Here is a 24,766-nt window from a genome sequence, read left to right as displayed (position 1 = left end):
TTTATGTTTTTTTTACGAAAAAAAAGTAAGCTTGTTACCTCAAAACATCATTTCTAATTCCCGTGATAGAAAACTGATATTCTCAGTTTTTTCCACTGACCAAATTAAAAATCCCCTGACATTTCCATATTTTTCAGGTGTCTGGCCACCCTGATCACGAAGGCACGAATTACGTGTTGCACGTATCAATTTTCACCGTGATCACAATTTTCAATGTACTATATTTTCTGGTGATTCGGTGTAACGCATTTCTTCACTTCGCAGTGAAAGCGCTTGCTTAAAAATGTGAAGCAGCTGTTCGTCAATCAACAATAGACGACTATGTAAAACCAAAGTAATAAAATAATTGTTCGATGCGTCAAAGAGATTCGATATGTATTTAAATGTTTAATACGGACTGTTTGTTAATTTAAATTCGTGTTGTATATATTATTATACCTTAAGGTAAAAAAAATTGCCTCTCGGTTATCCGAACTTTTGACTATCCGAACTAAGCTCGGTCCCAATTAATTCGGATAATCGAGGTACTGCTGTAATAATACCGTCGCTGCGAGCTTCGTTATCCCCGACGATACGTAACAAGCTTGACATCGCTTTCATTAGTCCCGCGGTTTTGTTTCGCACTATCAGAAAATAGGACTCTGGTGTGATATTTTATACAGGGTGATCTGGACGGACTTCCAGGGTTTGTGGGGGCTGCCTAGACAAACATTTCGAGGTAAGACACCCATGGTCGGAAATTCATCCTAACGGCTGTCGAGAGCTTTCATGGATTTGGTGCCGCGATCTTGTTCCTGGTGCAATGAATCAGACGCGATCATTTTCGACCCAAAGTTTCATTCGGCCGTAGACAACGGTACAAAGTTCTTGTGTGAGGTCAACAAAACGATAAGCTTTGTTTTTTTAAAAAAAAGATAGACAATGAGAAAAATAACAGATAATTTTTCGTAGTTCGGAATACGTGAAATTTGTCATGTTTCACAGGAATCCACTACACACTGTGCACATGTACACTTGGGCCTTTAGTTTTCCATAACTTTTTCAAATTCTGTTTATGAGCACCGGAAATTGTTTCGTTATTTTATTATTGTCAAGTTTATTGTTTTGTAGACTTCGGACAAGAATTTCGTACTGTTATCTACGGGCGCATGAAACATTGCGTCGCAAGTGATCACATCCGATTCATTACCAAATCCTTCAAAGCCCTCGACAGCCGTTAGGATGAGCTTCCGACCATGGGTGTCTTACCTCGAAACGCTAGTGTAGGCAGCCCCTAGAAGTCTGGTAAAAGTTAACATAAACACCCTGTATATCCCTCCATCTGCAGAGTGTACCAACAAGATAAATACAGAATAAACGTACATGAACCCAAGCGAATCGAAGAATTTAACGCCTATATAAGACATTCGTATACACACCAGCAGCGTATTTACGTATAATACATACACATATATATATATGTGTGTGTGTAAGATACGAATAATAATTGGTTCGAGACACGGAACTATGGGGTAAAAAAATTTGCACGTACCTACGAGAAATTGATCTTGTAGACAGACAGTCAGTCGAGTCGGGTCTAAATATAAAAAAGTGTGTGTGAGCAGCAGTGTAGCGTTTTAGGTCTCCGTATCTCTGTACCTATACGTATAAGGTACGCGTATTCGTACAATGTGTGCGTTCGGCCGATTCGAGAGATGAGAGAATTGAAATAGGTGGGCGAGCTCCGGGAAAATAAGAAGAAGACGGACTTGTGTTAGGCTTGTACCGCATGGCCGGGTGGCGGGGTTCGTGTGAAATCAAGTCACATGCCGTGTCTCGAGTTGACCGAACCAATTCTGGAACAAACCGCGCGTTTACGCAATTCCTTAGGATAGCGAGGATACACCTATTATATGACGGATGTTATTTATACACCCACCTGTGCAGCATCGAATGCAAACAGCGTTGTGGATCGTACATGTATTGCATTATAGTTTGTAACAATGATCTGACGACGCGAAGTTGATTTCAGAAAGATGTGTCTAATTCTGGCAATGATACCGTATACTCCGTAAATTGCAAAGGTTTGCTGAAAGGTATATTTTTTCGGCTGTATGGGATGTTTTTTTCGTTTTTTTTTTTTTATAAATATTGTTCTGTCGAGTGTCCCAAATTCTAAAACGACTTCCATTCATCTCCGTCACGTGGAGTATTCTTGTAAAATACAAGGCGTTTGGGTAAACAAAAAAAAAAATCATAACGGTAATGAAAAAACTGCCATTTCATTACAATCAACCAAACAATATTTCTTAGAAAATTAAACAAACAATTTCTCTGTGAAATGCATTTACATTTCGTGTTCGTTCATTGAGCCCACGAAACCTATTCTTCTTCTCTTTGATACACCTTCGAACACGCTTCCGCGTTTCATTTTCTCATTTCCTGTTTGTATTTATTCTCGAGTCTCACTCTTAACGCGTATTAAATGGAAATAAGAAACCACTTTCGCACAGGACTTTTGGAGTCAAGAATACGATACGAGATTTCGAATTAAACGGGAACTTCACTCTAAATGAAACTACAAACACGAGTTGAAAAAAAACGACGTGTTGGAACTTTTTCAGTATTTTTCCCGGTTTCAGTGAGTGAAAATCTGTGGGAAACGGTATTAAAGAAAACTTCTGCAGTTTTTTGGTTGAAGACCAAACTTTCAATGAAGAAATAAATAACAAAGCTCTCAAACTCAAATTCCTGCAGGTGTTTTCATTTCCTTGAAAGAAACGAAAAAAAAAAATAGTACAAACAGGTGTGATTTTAGACTATCCGAGCTGTACCCCCCCCCCACAAGAAGTCGCTTTAGCAAGAGTAAAAAATCGAACGAGCGTCGTCTCAGACGCAACGTACAACGCTCGTCTTTGAACAGAATCTTTCTTTCAATCCGAACAAATTGTTCACAGCGCGCCGCGATGTAAATTCGCAAATTATACATTTTTTCGCGAAACACCGTAACGCGTACGATATTACACAGGTGTACATACACATGCGGTTTCGATTTGCTCGCCGTGTCATTGTCGTACGTAGGTAGGTATTGGCAGAGAGATAGGAGCGACTGTACAGAGGTGAAATTATAGCATCGCACAGGCGTTCCGTGCGACAGGCGAAGGTGTGTGTGGGAAACACGACGCACGCGTCCATTCGCGCTCTCCTCCTCATCCTGCCTCTTTCTTTCGCCTCGGAATCAGCGAGCGCCGCGTCGCCGTTGCACAGCCTCTGTACGTACGTACGTACATCGCGATAAAAGAACCGACACCAGCCGGGATGACGATGATAACGGCGATAGCGACGATAACAGCTGCGCGCATGGCCACCGATAACGTGCCTACACCGTAGTTCGAACCTCTCCTATCCTCCTCATCCTCCTCATCCTCATCCTCCTCATCCTCCTCGTCGTCGTCTATTTTAGGCCACCGAAATCGAAACGTTTCGTTTCGTTTCGTTGCGTTGCGTTCGCGTCATGACCGCGAATTCCTCTCATTGATATTCCACGCCGTATCCTGCCTCGTACATTTCTTGGGTTGTACGATACGCGTCACGTATGCAGTATAACCATGTATAACCTGCTACACGTTACACCGCAGCGACGCGCGTGTCATACGAATGACCGTTGCAGCTTGTAATAATTGTATTGTATTGTATTGTAAGAGAGGTCGACTTGTTACTTGTTTAATACTTGTATACGTATAAGTGCGTTGTGTACGGTCCTCCGATCCGAGTTATCCGCCGAATGAAACTTTGATTGCAGGGATCATGATAACGGTATATATGACGTGTCACGTGTCTTTTTCTCACAAGATAAGGGATTCGACGAGTCTGCAGGCTGCATGCTCTTCAAGACCGTGACAATGGTGTTGACTGTACATCGCATTTTCATTACCAGTTGTTGGAACCTCGAGTAGGTGGAAAGTTTATCGTATGTCACTTGGAACGACTTAAATTGGGCGCGACTCGATCTTCCCAAAAGCTTTTGAAAAACTTCGACCTCAAATAGCCGCAACGTCGTAAGCCTTGCACGACATCGGGAACTAATGTAAATTCGATCTATATCACAGTTCTGCGAATGAAAATATTTTTTTTTTTTCAGCTGAATGGGATGTTTTTTGTAAATATTGTGTTTTCGATCGTCCTGAATCGAAAAATTACTTCTATTTCCCCCCGTCACGTACAGTATTCTTGCAAAATGCAAGGCGTTTGCATAAAAAAAATCATAAGAATCACGAAAAGAACCATCATTTAATTATTATAAACTAAACAATATTTCTTATAAAGTTAAACAAACAATTTCTCTACGAAATGTATTCAACATTCCGTGTTCGTTCTTTTCGCCTATGAAATCTTCTCTTCTTCTCTTTCCACATTTCTAACTTGTTTCAGTGAGTTAAAATCTAAATAAACAAAAAAATAAAAAAAAAAAACAGTAAAAAACCTGTGCGTTTTTGAAGGAACTATTTTTCCCGTTATGCTCCAACGTAACATTTATAATATTCAAAGCTATATATTGCAATTCGATATTTCGACGTTGTATCGAATACCAAACGGAATTAGAATGAATAGCTCAACGTTACGGAATTACAAATATTCTATGTCTATCTGTAATAATTGACGTATTTGTAACACCGCGGCATACAACTTCGTCTACATCTAAGAACCCTACAACGCGGTTGAGGAAGAACTAAAAAACTAAAAGTAGCAAAATATCGAATTTTCAACGAAAGTCCGAGTATAATAAAATGAAAATACAAAAAGACGAAATACAGAACTGCAAGATCTGCGCTGAGAGAAATTTTTAGTTTAGGTCACCGCTCAGTCTTTAAAAATTTAATTTTTTACCACAATCAAAAAATATTGTTCCAGGTAGAAAATGAAAATTAGTTTTCTAGCCGTTACCGGATAGTCTGACATCCGTTACGATTCTTTCTCATTACGATCACTGTTGCTATATTCTCTTGCAACTGTTGCGAAAATTTAATGCCTGTGCAACGGTAAATTGACGTTAAAGCCTCGTTTAACTAAAAAAAAGTCGAGTAAACCTCACAAACCGACTCAGCGTTGCAATAACCAAAAAAGGATCGACAATGGTGCGAAATGTTTAGGCGTACCTCGTTTTTCGTAATCCCAACAATATTCAAACAGTTTTTTTTTTTTTTAACGCTACCTGTTTTACTAAATTTTTCTCAGTGTACAATCTGTACACGATTCTATACAATTATCGAGACGAATTCCGATGATTCTAAATTCTGGCGTTTTATATTCAAACCTTTCTATTTTTTTGACTTCTCTACACTTCGACTTGTTCCACATTTTTAACTTGTATAAATTAAACGTTTTCACCTCTTCGAAAAATCGGCTTGCGGTCCATCCATTTTTTCATCTTACCACATCTTTTTGTGCATAGAGGTGTATGTTACACACGTATACACGTGTGTGAGGGAGGTTCACCGTACGCGGTGTGATGGCAAAGAAATCTTTGATCATGCCATACTCACTATTTGGCGCAGTCGATGAGCTGATACTCGTTGCTGCGCTCAAAGCTCTGCTGGACTCCTCTGTCCTTCCAAAGCGTCTCCACAATCTCGTAGAATTCCTGCAAGCAAAATCGTATACATACGATTATCGATTGATTTAAGGGTATAAATAAAGTAGGTATCGAGATTGTAATGCTGCAGGTTATACAACCTGTACCGCGGATCGCCAAAATACACGAAGAGGAGAAAAGAGCCGATTTTAATAAAAACTGCGTGGCTTTTTTGGTAAAATATATGTATATATACAAATCTCGTAAAATGCAGATGCCAACCCTAGAGATATTAAAGTCCGTTCGAAGAGTGAAAGTAAAGTTGTTTTCTTGTTAAGAAATATTGTCATTTAGGCGGGAATCTGAAGAAAAACTGAAGATCTCTGATAGCGAAATATGTATAAATATGGTTTGCGAAATCGAAACAACGAACCAAAAATCAACCAATCGTGAGATTCCTGAGAAAATGAATATTTACGTCCCTGGTAGAATTTTTGTACAAGAAAAAAATGAATACTCAACATTCGATAATAACGGGACGAAAATTTGCTACATTTCTTATGATTCGGTTTAAAAGAACTTGGTTTTATCTTCGTTTCTTTTCTTCCCTTTCAACGTTTGCGCGTGAATTTGTTTATCGGGCGTAATTGTAAAAAAGGGAACGTTTACCTCACAGCGACCCTCGATAAGATGAAACAATTGTCCCGACGACGCGGACGAAACGGAAAAAGTTACAGCGATAAGTGTGCGTGTTGATTCGCATTATACAGACGTAGGAATTATCTTTGAGCTGATCGTTGTTAAACAAGCCGGTTGACGAGCAAAGGCCGGAGTAGGAACAATTATACAATTGTTAAATAGGAGCACGGGAACGAGGAGTGACGCGGCATGAGACCGCGTGTTCCGTCATTCGGATCTCATCGTGACAATCCGCCAGCAACCATGCACCGTAAATTCTATAAATAACAATTCATTTATCATCCGCGACTTCGCAGCTTTACTCTATTTTTCGCCCAACAACATCCGGAGCCTGTCTTTTTTTACACGCGTACAACGACGATACGCCGATAATTGTAGAGTCCTCGAGGATAAGTTGTAACAAAGTGATATTTTTAAACATGTGTTCGAGCTGCGCGAGTAATTTATCAATTTTATATCGTTGACGGTGAAAATTACTTTGCAAATTTGCGTAATAAAATTCCCGTGAAAAATCTTGTTACGATAATAATGACGAAAAGAACAACAATGCGAAACGTTCGAAGAAAAGTGAGAAGATTAATGATAGCTATATTTATATGGGGCATTCCACGCCAAATCGGTAAACGGTTGACCGTGACATTTTGTAATTTCAAGAATGATTTTCCCTACGACTTCGCGAATGCTACCGAAAAAAACTTTCAAATTTTTTTTCAATCACTCCTCTTTAACCTATGATTTTTTAAACCTATCCCAGAAACATAAAAATCGATTTTTATGAAACAAGAAGAAAAAAATTAAAATACACAGAACTGCAAAATCTACAATCTGTATAAGATTCTATTTTTTATTATAATACATACCGCATTTCCGATTAGATTACTGATTTTTTTTAATGCTTTTGTCGTTCTAAAATACACTCGGGCTGTTTTTTTTTCTTTTTCTTAAAAATTTTATAACAAATTTTTAACAGGTATGAAAATAGAAAATTCCATTTTTTGGAAACTGTTTTTTTTTGCTGTTTCATAAAAATCAATATTGGTATTTTCATAGGGTAAAGACAAGTGATTGGAAAAGATTAGAAAATTTTTAGAGAGCTTTTCTAAGGTCGTACTAACGTGGAAAAAATTCTTGGTGAAGTTAAAAAATGTCACGGTCAACCGTTTACCGATTTGGCGTGGAATGCGCCGTATACATTACATAGATTTACATTATTGTATAAACGCGTAATTCCCACAAGCTTACATTACGATTATGTCCTTACGTATATTGTAACGTTTAACAATACATACTTGTGTAAGATCATGGAGCAGTGCCAAGGGTGTCAAAATTCTTATTTATAGTCAGGTGTAACGTATAACAGAGTTGTAACGTATGCAGGCGTAATGTACCGATAGTTTTCGGTAAAACAAACTCCCTGCACACTTGATTTTTCGCACGAGGCTGAAAAAAGCACCGAGAAAATCGCGTAAGCCACGCACGTGGTGGACGCTAGGGACTCTTACTGCAGTTTCGAAAGTGGTCGGATTCACCGAAAACTCGGGGTACGGGATTGATGAGAATCTTTTCAACGTGTAGCCTGGTAATGCTGTTTGTCGGGCGGGGTTGGAATTTCGAATTTGAAAAGTTTCGAAAGCGCTAAATTCCCAATTTTTTTTGTGGCGAAACTTGACGAAAGGAAATCAAACTTTTGACGAAACATCAGAGGTTCGATTGGTCCGAAACCCGACGCTCAAAGTTACGAGAGGGCGTGAAAGTGCGAAAATTTAAAAATCTGAAACATCGAAATTCCGAATGATAGAAGATTTTCGGTTCTGTGAGTTACTGGCTCGGTGAAATTTCACCACTTTGATCTTTTTTTACACCCACTCGTTGAGTAAACTGCGCTGTGTGTGTATATTTTAATTATCGAAATTTGGCTCCGTCGAAACTTCATTTTTCGGAGTTTTGCTCGATCGGAACTTGAATTTTCGGAACTTCAACCCGTCGGCTTTCCGGCCATTCGACACTTTATATTGTTTCTTCAAAATTTGAGTTCTTTACTTGGAGTTACGCCGCCACGCTGTCGGAGATTTTGAAATTCAGAACTTTAACCCCGTCCCTTATTTACGCCAGTGATACAGCTTAAACACGAATGAAATGACATACCTATATTGTACCGTGTGATAAAAGTGATTCCGAAAAAAATCGAATAACACAACAAACGATTTTCAAATGTCAACGATTTGAGACAAGTTTTTATAACTTGAACAATTAACATTCAAAATTACAAAATGCCGGTATTTTTACTCCGATTCCGATGTCGTGTTCGGAATAACGGACGAATCAAGTTACTCGGGTGATTGAACGAGTCACAAGAACGAGTCGGTCCCAAACAGAAAAACATCGTTCATTTTAAAATATCCAGTCACTTATCGTTACACAAATATCTCCGTACGATTTATTTTTAGCGTTTTTATCTTCTTCCCAATCTCGAGCCCCGCTCGATCCAATTTCCTGCTCAATACAATACGAATAAAGTAAGACAAATGACTCGATATTTGTATCATCTATCGTACAACGAACGGATCAGTATAACAAGTTTGAAATAATATCTTAAGCATAAAAATTAACAAAATAAATATAACAATACGTAGATCAGATAGTCGAATTTAAGGATGGAAATGAAAAACGGCCAACTCACCGACGGGTAGTCGAAATCCGGGGAAGACGATACATCGAGGACGTATTCGACTCTGCTCTGGTTCGATGGATCTTCGAGGACTACCGGTGGCGTCAACGTGTTCATCGCGGTCGTTATCGTCTGAAATTAGGGACGAATCGTCACAATTCTATTCTCCATTTTGAACGTTATCTCTAACGAGAGAAATTTCCCTACCGACGCTTTGACATTTTGTCTTTACCATTACATCCCAAAGCCTGTACACAGCATACACTGTATAACAGGGTGTCCCATATTTAGGGTGTTGACAAATTTTTTTAACGCACAAGCCCCAAATATTTTGTCAAATAATTGTAAAACAAAAATTTCCTCGTTTATTTAAATTTTTATCTCGTGTCTCGTTTAAAATAAACGCGTTTCGAACACATTTTCAGTATGTATTTTGTCGTAAGAGTAAAAATGTTCGAAAAAATCTGAAGCTGCGAGGTTTTAGTGAAACTGGCTTTTTTTTTTTTTTATCATTTGAAATGAAAAAATTGGGCAATTGTTTTTGAATTATTTTACAAAAGATACGGAGTGTGTGCGTTAAAAAATTCGTCAACACCCTGAATATCGAACACTCCAATGTTGTAGCGTATACTACAGTGGTTCACAAAAAAAAAAAAAATTTCAGTTTCGAGTTTTAGTTTTCACATTGAAATAACAAGTAAAAAAAATGCTTACGTTAACTCACCGTCGATTTCGCGACTTTTTGTTGTATGCAACAATATTTTGTAAGAAAAAAATATATTGAAAATTTTTATCTTCCCTGAATCTGAAGATATGCAAAATTGAATAAAACATCCGGAGATCTTTTTTGTACGAAATATTGTTGCCGGCAAAAAAAGTCACTTGATATTTTCTTCATTTTTGTCTATATTTTCATGCGAAATCGACGGTGAGTTAAGGGAAGCATTTTTTGCGTGTTATTTCAATTTAAAAAGGAAAACTCGAAAGCGAGACCTCTAAATCTTATTCTATCGAGCTCAAAGTTTCAGAGGATTATTTTTTCATCATAAATAACAGTTTTACGATGAATCCGGATGACAAAATTTAATCCTTTAAGTCCGAAATTTTTCCACTCAATATTTTGTCCCGAGATTTTGTTACTCGGTTATTTTCGGTGTCGCCGATCGCGAATCTGAAGTCAGAATTCGATCATTTCTAAATCCAATATGGCGAATGTGAAATGAAAAATAAAAAAAAAGTTAACAAGATTCGATGATTCCGACCAAAACTTCTTGCTCGGAATATTTTTAGTACCATACAAAGTAACAAACATCATTTTAAGTCGTGTCGAATAAACTGCGATTGAGACCAAGTCATGGAAATAATTCTTTAGGTGGAACGTTGAGCATCCCACCGCGACTGAGAGGGTTTGAGACAAAGCAAAGGAAATTTGAAGCTTCGACTAACAGAGATCTTGTAATACGGATGGAACAGAGACTAAATACTCCGTGGAGAGCAGGGCTCGCGTCAAGTTGAGTTGATCGGATTTCTGCGGCACGTATGTTACGCGGATCACGCCGCAAGATGTAAACTACGGTCTATATACAAGAAAAACGATCTCCGTCTAGCATACAAACACACGTATACACGTGTACAACATTGCATACTACATATAATATTTATATAGATGTAGATAAATTATCGTTCCGTAAGCTAGCCGTGTAATATACAATCCGCAAACAGAACGGTGAATTAGCGCGTAGGAATTTCACATGTTGTTATAAATATAGACTATATAGCTTTTCGTGGATGAGTATACGTGTGTAATAAGGACGGTCGGTTGAGGAAATAAAATGAATTAAGTGTGAGAAGAAATATGAAGAAAGACTCTTCGGTTACAGGATTAGAAACTGCAATTAACGTGACTGAAGTTGTATTGGTAACGGTACGCTGTAAAGTTGCATGTTGAAAAAGAAAAAAAAAAACAAATATTAACATATTTCGCGCGATTGGAATTGCCTGAAATTTCGAAAAAATAACTAAACAAACGAACCCGTATTTAAACTGCAGAATAATCAATCTCTTCCTAATATTTCGTGCAAGTTTAACGCGTTACGTAAGTAAAGGTTATCATTTCGGCTGATTAGTTTTATAACGGTCAATTGTAACAGATTTAAATTTTTTCAACTTTCCTATCAAGTTTTCTCTTTAAAACCGCGCGGATGAGACGCGAAGCCGATTTATTTTTTTATTTATAAAATCCGTTTCAATCGGCCATTAGTAGGTATTATTTAAATACAATAGCCAACCTCAGGCTATTATTTACATTTCAGAAGTATAATATACGTCTGTCTGTTGTAAGTAATCTGGCATGCCGGTACTAATCGATTAGCCAAAAGCTGGGAGAGTGTGAATTTACAGGGACGAGGAAACACGATTAGAGAGAATAACAGCAATGTATAAATAATATCTGAACATGATTTTCCGACGATTGAGATTTTACAACTTACCAAGATCGCGTCCCTTATATTCTTCTTTATGTCCTCGATCTTTTGCCGCTTTTCCCTGCAACGTTAAATAATATTTTAGTAAATTTTTCATAAGAATAACATGGGAAAAATGTTTCTTGGTCCTGCTGATTTTTATAACTAGCTACAACGATGCGTCGTACAGAAAATTCACAGACATGTTTTTGTAGAGAATTGAACGCTCTTCAGAAATGGTGTCTCTTATTATTTTCTGATAAATTTACTCGTTCAAAAGTTATTCAAGGTCGAATAGTCATTTAAGGATCTTGAATAACTTTTGAAATAATAGATTTATCACACCGTCGCCCATTTAAATCAAATCAACGTAATATTACAGTCATATTGTTTCAAACATAGGTTAATATTTGTCGGATCATTCGTTGCCCATCAATTTTTCCCAAATCTTGATATCGCAATGCAATAACAAAATTCGAATCTAATATTAACGAAGCGAGTTGTCTCGTTATACGTTCTTCTATTGAAAAACAGTACAATTGATTCTTTTTTTTTTTTTTTCTGTCATCAGAGCAAATGAAATCATCATCAATCGCTAACGATCAAGCCTGATTTCCCCCCCCCCCCCCTTGCCGGAAAAAATGAAGCCGATGATTTGATACAAAATGATGACAGAATCTATATTTGTATAAGTTTTTCTCATTCCCCAAGAGCGTCACTGCTGACAATGGGCGATATACCGAACTCCGGCTAAAACCGCGATTAAATGCTTCGTGGAAAGTATTAATTCGATATATGTAGTATAACAACGGTGCAACGTGTAATCATATATGATGCACAAATGCATATAACTATAACTATATATATATATATATATATGGGTGACGCGTATACATACGAGTGTAGAATAAGTTTTTATCACAGCACGACGACACATGAAGAACCGCAATGCAGGTTTAAAAATACTCAACATCACACATGCGGATAAATACGCGTATTAAACCTGTGTATGCTTCGGTATAATATTATTATCAGGATACGATTTTCTTCAACGAAATCTTATATATATATGTATGTATGTATATAATCGCAAGATTGCAAACTTTTTTTAATTTACTCATCTGTACCAAACAAAAATTTACAATCAATCGAATTTTTCTACATGTTTCCTATACTCAACGAAAGGAAGAGTATAGAGAGAGAGAGAGAGAGAGAGAGAAAAGAAAGAAGAAAAACCTACTGCCAGTAAATTAGATTTTCCAACGCAGGAATTGAAATTTAGAACAAAAAATTTTTTTTTTAATTTTTCCTTCGTCCGATGTATTATTATACAGTACATAATGTATCACATTTTCGGAAACTCGTCGTACAAGCTAAATGACGAATGAGAAAACTAATTTATACGTGTATGTATAGGTATCTCATACACGCATAATTACGGAGGAATATTGTTTTTATTCTCATCGCATATACATGTGTGGCGAAATGTTTTCGGGATCTAGGAAAATTTTTGAGAATCTTGACGTTGGAATTGATGTATACAATACATATATACACAATATATATATATATATATATATACACATGAGTGTGAAAGATGGTGGAGAAAATCGTGCAAGCAAAGATTGATTTAAACTATCGTCCGCAGTTGTAAGTAACTGCAGGTTATAATATCTCGGCAAGTATACCTTATTACACATGATACGTTAAGGCGAAACCAGTAATAAAATCTCTCGTCTTTTCCGCGGCCCGCGTTTCTTATCGCGAATATATGTCTCATTGCTGCATAATTTACGACAACGCGAGCCACCGTGTCATTTTTTTTTCCTTTTTTTTTTTTTTTTTCTTTTTCTAATTCTTTTTTTTTTCCACTTTTCTTTACATAATGTTTACACGCTCGGTGGCTGGGTTGTTGGCACGAGAGGTATAATAACGTATGAAGCGGGTGGAGAAGAATTTACTACGCCTATGAACTTGCTTCTCATAATTTTCCATTACACATAAGCACCCGATGCTGAAACCGAACTTGAATGACATCCTATTTTGTTTTATTTTTTTCTTTTCCTGGTATGATTTTTCCATTCAACGGCTGGATTTTATCGCGCTGCTTTTTACTCTTTACCGTATAGTCAGCAATACCGATCAGTTATAATCATTGTGACTGCGCATTCTTCTCGACTCGTCGTCAACTTGCGTAAATCATTAACGCCGACGTCATTCCCATATTACCAGTTATCCCCGTTAAATTTGCGCCAAATCTTCTCGTGAAATTTGACACAATTCTCATAACTTCTGTCACGAACGTTTATTTCACAAAACCGCTACGTACCGTTACATATTACATAACATAATATAATTTATATATATATATATAAATAAATAATTATATATATGTATGGAATACCACAATTTGTTGCATGATTCTCTCTGATATCGTGGAATTGTTTCGCTTGCATACATAGATATTCTTGTAATAATACCACAGCTACAATTCAATTTTTATCTACATTTCAACGACGTTTGCGGAATAATAAAACCGTTGTATTGTCAGTTTACTAATTGTTTTCTGTGTTGTATTACGTTTATTATGCTTAAAAAAATAAAATTAAACTTTAATCGATTTGTGCGTGCAGTGAAATTACCGATTTTACGCTTTAAAATGAGGATAACAATACATATATATATATATATATATATATATATATATATATATATATATATATATATAAGGAATAAGGAAACCGCTCTGACGAATAAATAATCAATAATCTTTCTTATAATGATTGTTGTACAACGAAGATCTTTTTTTTTTTTTTGTGTGTGTTCGTTTTCTTTTTTCAATACTTTTTCCAAGTCTGTTATATAACGAAGTGATTATTCGCTGCGCTTGTTTCGTGTAAAAAAATGTAAATAAAAGATACTTTAGATGAGAAAATGGGTGCATAAATTATTATTATTATCGATCATACTTACGCCTCGCTGAAGCCATTCACGTGAAGTATCCTCATCTGTTTGACGATGGTACTTTTTCCAGACTCTCCCGCGCCTGAAACACACGTGAACAAAACGGAAATATAAGTATGGATAATAAACGTACGAGCGAAACATTGGCTTGACGAATTGTAACAAGAATTATTCACAATTGGAACTATAATTTGTGTCGTTTACCTACTAAAAATTTTTGGTTAAAATTAACACGTATTATTCAAAGAATCGACTTTACATTTGATGGACTTTCCTTTTTCCAATTTAAATCATTTCAAACGTTTACAGGCGTCAGATTTTTTGCCTTATGATAAACTTATCCGGTTGAATGACCATCGAGAAGAATATATCACATATATACATTATATATCGAACAATCAATTCGATAGCAATTAATTTTTACGTTAATTTCTTTCAAAAATTTGAGGCTAAGGTTGGTAACGTTAACGTAACGAAACATTGGTTGAAAAAACAAAATAATTAGTATGCTATTTTTCAACTTTGTAGTGACCATAAAGTGGCCAAATTTTGAAAAATACCGTATTACATACAATTTACTGCATTTCAGAGATTCCTAAAATTACGAAATAACGGCTTTTCCGAAACTCGGAATCATTCCAACAACGTTACTCAACGTTCAGAGCCTCATAATTAATTCTCGAATAGTACTCGAATATTGTAACATTCTTTCTGTAATATCTTTGCAGCTGTGCAGTACGATCATAATTGTACTGATTGCGTAATTACGTGTCTTATCTCCAGGCGTTGCACATATAGTTAGAATTTGAATTTAACATGCAGTTATTCGGCGGTACCGAAGAACAACAGGTACGGATAATATGTTATGCGTAATATGTGATATGTATACACGTACCGAGAAGCAAAAGGCGATGAGTGGCCCTGTATACTTGTTTGTCCTTTTGTAGTTGCCTGGTGATCGCATCCGAACGCCTCTTTTGATTTTTACTGTCATCTTGACTGGCCTTGGAGCTCTGGCTGCCGAAGCACCCCATGTCACACTTTACACACTTTACACTACCGTTCCCGTGATAATCCCGTTTTTGTTTCGTTTCCTTTTCTCTTCTTTCTGCTCTTCTCTTTTCCCTTTTTTTTTTTTTTTTTTGTTTTTATTTTATATACCTTTTTTTCACTTACTCTTCTTATAAATATTTATATTTTTATGTACAACACGTATCGTTTTATTATTATGTATGTATATATAGATTTGTGTTTACTTGACGTTTTTTTTTATTATTATTATTATTATTATTATTGTTGTTGTTGTTGTTGTTGTTATTATTACACTTGTAACAAGTTTACCGAATACGTACGCATAGCTATAAAATACGCGTGTAGATCACTTGCGGCGATTAGCCTAATCGATGCACTTCGATTATTCTCATGAAATACAATATTTATTATATTCTTTCACGAGTAATCGCCGAACGGCCGCAGTGGGATGTAAAATTTCTTCAATGGAAATGGCGGGAATTGGAATAGAATTGGGACGAGGATACGGTGGCGGGAGGGATGAGGAAAACAAAAGAAAAAAAAAACTCGAACAAAAGAATATACACGACGAAATAGGTTCGTTTCTGCTGTTTTGTTTTTTCACTCTCTCTTTCCTTTTGCTTTGCGTTTGTTTTTCTTTTTTTTTTTCTTCTTTTTTTCTTCTTATTGTTAGTAAGATGCAAATACTTTTTTCTTTGTTTTAAATCTACTTTTAGCCTTGTATTTTTTATTATTAGTTACAGTTTTAGTTTTATTTTTAGTTTTAGTCTTGGCTTTAGTTTTTCTTTTTTTAATTTTACATTCAGTCAGGATCAGCCGGTCTGTTGACGTAAAGGAGTAACGACGGCAGCTACGATACGCAACGCCCCAACTAATTTTAAAGTAAATCACTTCAACGCCCTCCTTCTTCGCACCCTGCACTACTTCTTCGTTGCGCCTCCCTCGCACCACAAAACCATAACTGCAGCACCCCGTCGATTCCGCGTGCTGCATGCACTGACAATTAATACAGGTAAATATAACAGGTGTAAATTTTTTTTAATATTATGGTTAATTCGTTGTGTAAAATACTCTAGAAAAATCACTGATCGTTTCGAGAGTAGGTAACAAGGACAACGGAAGAAAAAAAAGAATTCATACAGGAATACGATTAATGATAATTATGTGTATATATACGTATATGTAATAAGGAAACTTGTACGCTGTATTAATCAAAGTTACACACTGCACCATTCATTCGTTTCCAAGTATGCATTTCCTCTCTTATTCGCTTGATTTAAATGTGACATGCCGCATGACGTGTATGAAACGTCGGAGGTGAACGAATCTATTTATACATAATACATGTAATGCACATACATGATTGAATTTTATCAGAGGCCGCAATTGTACGTAATATTATTTGATATTCAATTGGAGCAGGTGAGGGGGGAAGGTGGGGGGATCCTATTTCTTCGTGTTTGGATATACCCGTGCATACGGTATCTTTCGGACAATTTAGCAGCGATTTCTATTTCGGCACTCGTCGTCGTCATTTCCTTTACTTCTGCTGCTCTATTTTTCTTTCTCGCTAATCTCTTTCGCCTGCTAACACAACTCACGCGCGTCTCTCTCTCTTCCAATATGTGTATATAGTATTAGGCACATGTTTATTGTTGGAAGCGGATTTCAATCACTCTGGAGTTGGTTCGTCGGTTGACGCGATCGCGAAACGATTTGTGTATCACAAGGTGGGCGAACCGTTCTAGCATATCTGTTATCTCACATGTCTCGAGATTATTACATACCTATACTTTTTTTCTTCGTCTACAAGATACCTATACTAACGACGATCATGTCTACGGTGTGAAATTGGCAAAAGGTCGGGCAGAAAGAACGATAGGGAAGTAGTGGATAATAATAAAAAAAAAAAAAAAAAAACACCAACGATTAAAGCATCGATCAACAAATAACAAGAGAGTCGAACTATTTTCAAAGATGCCCGTATACTTTACACTCTAAACTTCACTTGTTTCTTCCTCCCGACGAATTATGCTCCGTCTATCTTCCTGAACATGATGCATTGCCCATTGTCACCCGCCGCACCCCTTTGCCAAACAAGGTTGCTATCCGTCCGTCCACGTGACATAATAATTTGTACAGCGAAGTGCCGAGCGACACCGCGCATGACGTTAGCTTTTATCTGAAAACGCGAATTCCGTACAGACATCGCTACTAACGAATACACTGAATTACAAATATTACACGCAACGACTAACGTACTACTGAATGACAGAGTCGCGAAAGACGGTAGTACTGCATATTTCGCGGGCGATATTTGAATATAGGTAGGTGTATAAAATTTTTTTTAACCAGGTTGAAGTTTAGTAACTTTATCGTAACAAAACGTTGAGAAAAAAACATCACCGTGTTCCTATTTTTACGATGATTTTTAAAGAACTAGGAATGCAAAATATCAGTATATTTAGTTTTATGACGATTTACCGAATTCCAAACAGTTCGAAGATCGCAAAATAACGATTTTTCATCAGCACGAATCGTTACGATAACGTTACTACCTTCAACATGATCAATTTTAACCTGAAACAGAAGAACACTGACCCTCACGAAACGAACGGGCACGATGATATTTGGCAGTCTAGTTGCTATATATAACCTATCGTATTGTCGTATATCCAGCATTACGTATAAAGAGTATATAGTCGCTTGTACGTGTTAATAATATGTAAAACATGATAAGAAGTGACGAGATGAGATGAGGTACGCGACACGATGAAATATGATTCGTGACAAAAAATATTCGATCCGCCAAACTTTGAGGGAAGCGACAGGCGATGGGGGGGGGGGGGGAATTCTGCAAAGACGTTGGTCTCTCCCCATCTCGTTCCTTATCTCCGTTAGGCGGGAATGCACCCTGTTGCTGCTTATTGTGTATCCGAGAGAGATTAACTGTGTCACGCACCAAACCGACGATGGTGTGCCCGGTGTATTTTTCTGTATGCCACAGTATGTGTACCTTGCAGGTTAGCCTAGGACTCGCTCGCTCGGACGGACCGATGAAATAAATCATTTGTGTCCCATCTCGCTCCCTTTCTCTTTCTCGCCTCTTTTTTTTTACCCCAAATCGTGTACATGTGCCGCCTCGACTCTCAGGTGTGTGAGTGAATTCAGTCCAACTTGTGCGGGTGTGCGTTATTACGTACGTATGCATACTACGTGCGATTAACGTATGTGTGTATGTGTCTGTGTATGTGTGAATGTATATATGTAGGCTCTCGGCAGAGCGCAGGATGTGCGAGTGCGTTAGGTGTCCCTCTCCGGCTCATCTTTCTCTCTATTTCTCCCTATCCATGTGTGTGCGTTGTTGCAGGGTAGAGCGAGTGATCCTGCCTAGCCCGAAAAACTAAATTCTCATTCCAATCGAGGGACAGTTGCGCGATTGATATATCGAACGACGTGTCTCGCGCCACCCAACATTGCACACCATTTTTAACCGAGCGACGATGTAAATGGAGGAAGAAGGCCGATGGGGATCGTGCAATGCATCGCGGACAGCTCCCGGAGCTCCGCCGTCGCGCCGCGACACGCCGACGTCAACGGGGGGTCTCGGCTGCGGATGGAATGACCGAAAAACACGATGATACGGACGAGAAGGAGGAGGAAGAGGAGGAGGATAATGGACGTAGCGTAGAATGAGAGAGAAATGGGGAAAAAACATACAGGCACAGGCACAGACACGGACACACGCACACATTCACATAGAAAATTGACTTGGGCAGCGCAGCGCCCGTGGCTGCCCGACCCCTACCCCTCCAAAACGTGAAAATAGATTACTTCTCGACTTGACTGTCACTCCGTTTTCACCTGAGATCCTCGGTGACCCCTTGTCGCCGGTAAACACTTGTTAATCCACGTAAACACCGCGGATATTCCCGATATGATATCCGAGCAGCACTTTGTACGACACGCACTTCAATACAATACGATTTTCGAGGAAATTTCCGGCTGAAACGTCTCAGACGAGGTGCTGTGTGCAGCCAACATGTCGTCTGCTAGATACGACGGCGACGGCTGGTGCCTGAACGAGAAACCCGACCGAGGATCGGGCGTTTCCGGTTATTTTCGCGGAAAATCGACAGGTGCCGTGATTTTCCGGACACCCTCGTCAAACTGCTTTCCAACGAGACACCGACGTTTCCCCCATCATTTTCCGAACCGCCGTACTCGAGTATACTTATTACAGGTATCCCCGGTATTAATACGATTCCACTCGGTGAACTCCGTATTACGTTCGAGACACATTCGATTCGCCGTTTACCTCGCGAGGCTAACCGCTCGCCAACTATGAAGACAATGTACAAACCTACTCATGCTACACATCCTTGCCGTCACGTAGGCGTGAAATACGTACGCGAGGAACATAACGAAATTAACTGATTGTGAGTCGTGTCGAGGTCGATATGCACGCAGGTACACACAGGACACATGTATACCGTACCTGTATTCACTTCCTGCACGAAATTAAGAACCGGTGTACTTGATTTAATTATTGAAAAAATCGTGCCTAGTTCGTAATATATAATTTTGTAATGCAACGTAGATAGAAGTATGCACAGACGTACGTACGAATTAGGACAAGAAGTCACCTTACCGCCTTTACGCCAATCGTGAGACTCCGCAGCTCTGATGTTAGGCCAGCGCCGATTTCCGTCGCCAGCCAGAGTTTGGTTCAATGGTCAAGCCCCGTAAAACTCCTCGAGTTCGAATTTTGCAAATTGTTAATCACCAGATTAAGATTTACAATTTTATCACTTGAAACACTGACAGTGAGACCATTGGAAAAGGAAATCGCTCGGCGACGCTTGAACTTTGGCGCTCCCGATTTTCTTTCTTCTGCCCAAAAGAAACCTCTATCTCGATTCATTGGGTGAAGAATATTTCGGCGATTCAATGATCAGTTAAATTTGGCTGATAGATAATTCCTTTTAAAAATCAGAAGCTCATGTCGAACTAGATCTTATTCTCTTGGATCGCTGTTAATTCTACCTTATCATATGCCGTACATTAAGCTGATAACAGCATTCTTTTTGAACAATTTAGATTCCCAAAGATAGATTTTTTCATTTGATAAGTTTGAATGTGAGGGCGACATAATCTGAGAATATTGCATGTTTTTAGCTGCGTAAGTTGAAATAACAATACAGAATTAAATTTTTCTCGTTATATTATAAGTATAATTATTATTTACAGAAATATATGCTATGCATGTACATATGTGTACAATAAGTATAATTACCTACAACTCACTGTATAAAATTAAATGTACTCTATTAATACAGATATGTATATGTATACACTATACTCGCGCTGACAACCAGTACACTCGATTTTTAGATAAAAAAAAATCGTGATCGGATACTTATCAAACATAGATAAAATTAGTTGTAAAACAACTCTAATTCATTGATCTTGACCGATGATTGAAGGGAGGAAGAAAGATTGATCCGCGCAACAAATATTCACGGCCCATCGACTGCGATGAATGTGGTACTTACTAGCACTTACTAATGAACGTCGTAAGTAAATAGATTTAAAGGGCCACACCTAATACTACGATTTATCATACCATATTATCGTCAACACATACACATATGTATATAAGACCATAAAAATTTTACGGTATTATTACCGTCTGCAGATAGAACATATGAACGTAAAAAAAAAGTTACCGAATTCGCAATAGGTAGATAATTTCTAAAACGAAAACTTTACCTTGATGGAGACGACAAATTCGTATAAAATAATGTATACATATACGCTAGTATACATGTGGTTTTTATTCCTTCCGAATTGGGAACATAGGCAGAGTTGCAATTCATGTTGCACTCCGTATAAAAATACTTTCCTGCAGCATCGACGGCAGATTTAGGTGTAATGTGTTTTTGAGGGGCACACAGTTCGTTTAGAATGTGCCCAACCTAATCTCTTCATTGTAATACAAGGTTTGGAATCACGCTCGAACTGTTAGTGCAATGAGGAGTGATTCTCAAGGAGATCTCTAACACCAACAGTGAGAAGAGAGACGCTCCCTTTCCCATGTCGATTTACATGATAAGTTCAAAAAATGGTGGTTTTTTGCATTAGCGTTGACTAAAGATAGACATAAATAAACAAAAATATTTTCATAGAGCGGCAGGATTGGCAAAAGAGGGCGAGGAAGAGGAAAAGGCTCTTAACTTCTCACCGAATCAAAAGGACCAACCGCTGTCTGTTTGGATGTAATTTCAGACAGAATTAAAGCACGGCCGTGCCAATACCCCAAGTTTGATATAGTCACGTGAATTGGTCCTCAATCCTACAGCTTTGTTGTTGGTTTTACATCGTCGGAAGACTTCGTATCTTCTGACAGTAACGCGTTCAAATCTAGGTCCTGAATATTGATTGGGTGTTGACTGGAGCCTGAGAAAAAAAATTACCAATATTATACCGCATGATTTGTTGTTATAATTAGTGTACAAGACAAAACTTATCACGATATGCACTCCATACCTGCGTGGGCCAAAAACAGGTCTTTCAAAAATCCGAGCTCCTTGGTTAGCATCTTGATCTTCTCCTCCAACAATTCGTTTTCTGTTTTCAGCTGGTTAACTCGCTCCAAAGTTTGCTGCGTTCGCAATTTACTCTTTACCCTTGAACGCTTTACTGCCTACAGATTTTATAACAAAGGAAATATGATAAGTCAAATCGATGCAAATACAACTTGAAAATTTGTTACATTAAGAATGTCCAATAATGACCATTGATAAACATTGCACGTAAGCACAATTTTATAGAAATGAAAATATTTTACGAATCAGTGGGAAAATTTCAATCGGAAGGAAGAGGTCCCAGATGTAGTCACTGATGTAGTTCTATTTTACATTTTCGTTTTCTACTCCACGATTGTATATTACAGTAGTGTTATCTTATTGAGAAAAGTGGCGCAAGTACATTGTCCCGCAAATAATAAAAATTCTGACATAACTGAATCTGCATCTACCTGATTGTTACGATCTCGTCTTCGCCTGTAGTCGTCGTCGTCATCTTCTTCAGAAATTGCTCGTTTCGACTTTTTCGACGGGTTCCCGGAGTTTTCCTTATTTTTGGGTGCCATCTGGAAAAAGAAAAACGGATTTTATTATTAAAAACGTTTGATTCATATGAAGAAATACTATTTGTTCAGGGTTTGCAAATTTTACAAGATATACAGTCTTTACTGGTATATATTTGAAAAAATGTAAATATTGAGCACCTCAGAAACTAGGATTTGAAGTGTTCGAATAAAAGCAAATTCTATGTTTCAAAATTTGATTACGTATCAACGATAATTAGTGGAATACCCTGATCGTATTGGCAAGGTATATTGTTCTCTATGAAATATCCAATTGGCAAATACTCTCAGTTATGCGTACGACACAAGGCGACTACTACCCCATGCTTTGAACATTTTTCATACCTTAATTTGGAAACAGGATTTGAATACATTCAACTGATATTACCAATTTTTAGCTGGTATGGTTTAGTCAATTTGGAGGGAAAAACTTAAATCCAATTAAACGGGATTAAGTCATAAACTAGAGCGTACCAATTTTTTATGTGATGATATCAATTCAACTGATAGTTGATTAATTCATTACTGAAATTTGTGGGCAAAAGTTTGTACAAAATTGTGTTAGTAAGGTAATTTCTTAAAAATTTCATAAAATTCTGCAAGGACAATTGTCGGTATGAAGTAAAAGAATTTGAAAAACGTTCACAGCGGGTTTTGATTTCTAGTGGTACACAGATCAACATCCAATGTCAACGTTTGGGTATTGATTTATCACTGCTAATCAAGAGAAGTTATCTGATAATTTTGGCATTACGGCATTACCTATGACCATAATAATATGCAAAAAGTACCGAATACCAAACGCGTTCTCGCTAATTCTGCCCATGTGTTTCACGCTTCTACGTAAACTTATGGCGATGTGTGCGTTCTTGATCAAGCGATGATGCAAGATACACGCGACTTGCTCGCGCTCGTGGGTTGCCAAAATTTGCCGCCATTTCATTCGAGGAAATCCAATTTTACAAATAACTTTAAGCATTTTGAAGAATTTTAACGACAGAATTTATATTTTCAGGAATGAAATACAATTTCTCTACTCATTAACTGGAGTTTAGTATTGTTACACTTACTTTAGAGTCAATGTTTTTCAAATGCGTAATACTGATCAGTTAAGTGTAGGACCATAACGCCATACCGTTTCAATCAACCCACTATCAGAAGCGAAAACTTCACAAATATTCGCCATCAATGAGGTATACGCACCACCGTCAGTTGCAGGGTATTCGCTTTGTTTTCTTATCAATGATTTCAGGCTGCTTCTCGCTGTTGACACACAAATTTCGTTCTTGAATGCCACCATAAACTCGACTGTTGCGATCCAATTGGATAGGTCAGAGATGACGCAATGCTAAAAGTGAACGACTGTCGTCTGTCTGGCCGTCACCGCGTTTGATTCAAGTCTCATATTGGCGGCCACATTCAAATTTCAAAAAGTTCGCACAATTCTAAAAGTAAAATTGAGCTGTGATTGATCTAGAGTACTTTGAATTATATGCCCTATCAAATATCTTAACCATTATTAAACAAGAAGAATCTTGTCATGCCTATTTTTCCATTTATGTGTAAGACTATAAAAATAATTGATTGAGAACGGCCGGTCAGTATGCAGTTTACATTGTTAACTGAGAAACAGAGACATATCGTGTCCTCTTCTACTTTACGTGGTAGAAAAAGATAGAATATGTATCATACCCAACCGAATTCGGAACGATATCCTTACCATTGACAATGAGTAACTATATTCTACCAAAGATCACGTGACGGCAAAGTTGAAAGGTAATGGACAATTCAAAGAATAGTCAAGAGTACACATGCCGCAATACCGACATGGTCAACTGGCGTACCGATATCAATGTCTTATCCTTTTCCATTCCACTCTTTGGACGAAGATAGAAAACACAACGCTACCGGCGGAACTCCTACATTGTTAATATTACCGATGTTCACCCACTTCGCTCCCAGATCTAATTGTAAGTAAAAAATCTCCCAAGGATGGCATTTTTTGGTAGGATATACCCCAATTATCTTCATTTCTGAAGATTTATCATTTAACTAAAGATCCTTCAGTCAACGCTGGAACGCATGAACGACGCATGTTCTAAATATACCTATTATACTAACAATAAGGATAAATTTGAACTATTCTGATCCAATTTTAAGTGTACAAAAGATTGCTAACCTGTATTTATCTTAGATTATATTGAAATTCACAAGAGACCTATGTTTAAGTTGACGCGCTA

At 37.6% G+C, this 24,766-nt stretch overlaps 2 protein-coding genes and 1 long non-coding RNA gene across 4 annotated transcripts in view; all 3 read right to left on the bottom strand.

The window, feature by feature from the left end:
• Window positions 1-15,526, bottom strand: part of LOC124178600 (guanine nucleotide-binding protein G(s) subunit alpha) — a 28,332-nt gene extending 12,806 nt beyond the window's left edge. The window contains exons 1-5 of the mRNA XM_046562060.1: window positions 15,240-15,526; window positions 14,354-14,426; window positions 11,408-11,462; window positions 8,931-9,050; window positions 5,523-5,620 (exon numbers count right to left, since the gene is read on the bottom strand). Of these exons, the coding sequence (XP_046418016.1) occupies window positions 5,523-5,620; window positions 8,931-9,050; window positions 11,408-11,462; window positions 14,354-14,426; window positions 15,240-15,378 (485 nt within the window). The 5' untranslated portion in view covers window positions 15,379-15,526. The remainder of the gene's footprint in view (window positions 1-5,522; window positions 5,621-8,930; window positions 9,051-11,407; window positions 11,463-14,353; window positions 14,427-15,239) is intronic.
• A 548-nt stretch (window positions 15,527-16,074) lies between these two features.
• Window positions 16,075-19,733, bottom strand: LOC124178607. Its single transcript, XR_006869852.1, has 2 exons — window positions 19,211-19,733; window positions 16,075-16,372 (listed from the first exon to the last, which is right to left on the bottom strand). It is a non-coding gene; the product is annotated as an uncharacterized LOC124178607 (long non-coding RNA).
• An 849-nt stretch (window positions 19,734-20,582) lies between these two features.
• Window positions 20,583-23,887, bottom strand: LOC124178606 (CCAAT/enhancer-binding protein gamma). Of its 2 annotated transcripts, none has more exons than XM_046562071.1 (4): window positions 23,730-23,887; window positions 22,416-22,529; window positions 21,926-22,082; window positions 20,583-21,835 (listed from the first exon to the last, which is right to left on the bottom strand). In XM_046562071.1, the coding sequence occupies exons 2-4, from the start codon at window positions 22,527-22,529 to the stop codon at window positions 21,732-21,734; spliced, it is 375 nt and encodes a 124-aa protein (XP_046418027.1). In that variant the 5' UTR covers window positions 23,730-23,887; the 3' UTR covers window positions 20,583-21,731. The 2 variants fall into 2 exon arrangements, with proteins under 2 accessions (XP_046418027.1, XP_046418028.1); XM_046562072.1 differs by having other exon boundaries at window positions 23,597-23,732.
• Between the last annotated feature and the right edge of the window lie 879 nt (window positions 23,888-24,766).

Source organism: Neodiprion fabricii, chromosome 3 (assembly GCF_021155785.1).
Source record: "Neodiprion fabricii isolate iyNeoFabr1 chromosome 3, iyNeoFabr1.1, whole genome shotgun sequence".
Lineage (NCBI taxonomy): Eukaryota > Metazoa > Arthropoda > Insecta > Hymenoptera > Diprionidae > Neodiprion > Neodiprion fabricii.
Note: the sequence above shows the minus strand (reverse complement) of the source record. Positions and strands in the feature narration are given on the sequence as shown.

What these genes read in the sequence shown, in the direction of transcription:
- LOC124178606 (XM_046562071.1), bottom strand. Translation starts at nt 22,529, where the DNA reads ATGGCACCCAAAAATAAGGAAAACTCCGGGAACCCGTCGAAAAAGTCG. An exon ending in GACGAGATCGTAACAATCAG is followed by an intron (nt 22,083 to 22,415) that starts GTAGATGCAGAT and finishes TAAAATCTGTAG; the next exon opens with GCAGTAAAGCGTTCAAGGGT. An exon ending in CCTGTTTTTGGCCCACGCAG is followed by an intron (nt 21,836 to 21,925) that starts GTATGGAGTGCA and finishes TTTTTTTCTCAG; the next exon opens with GCTCCAGTCAACACCCAATC.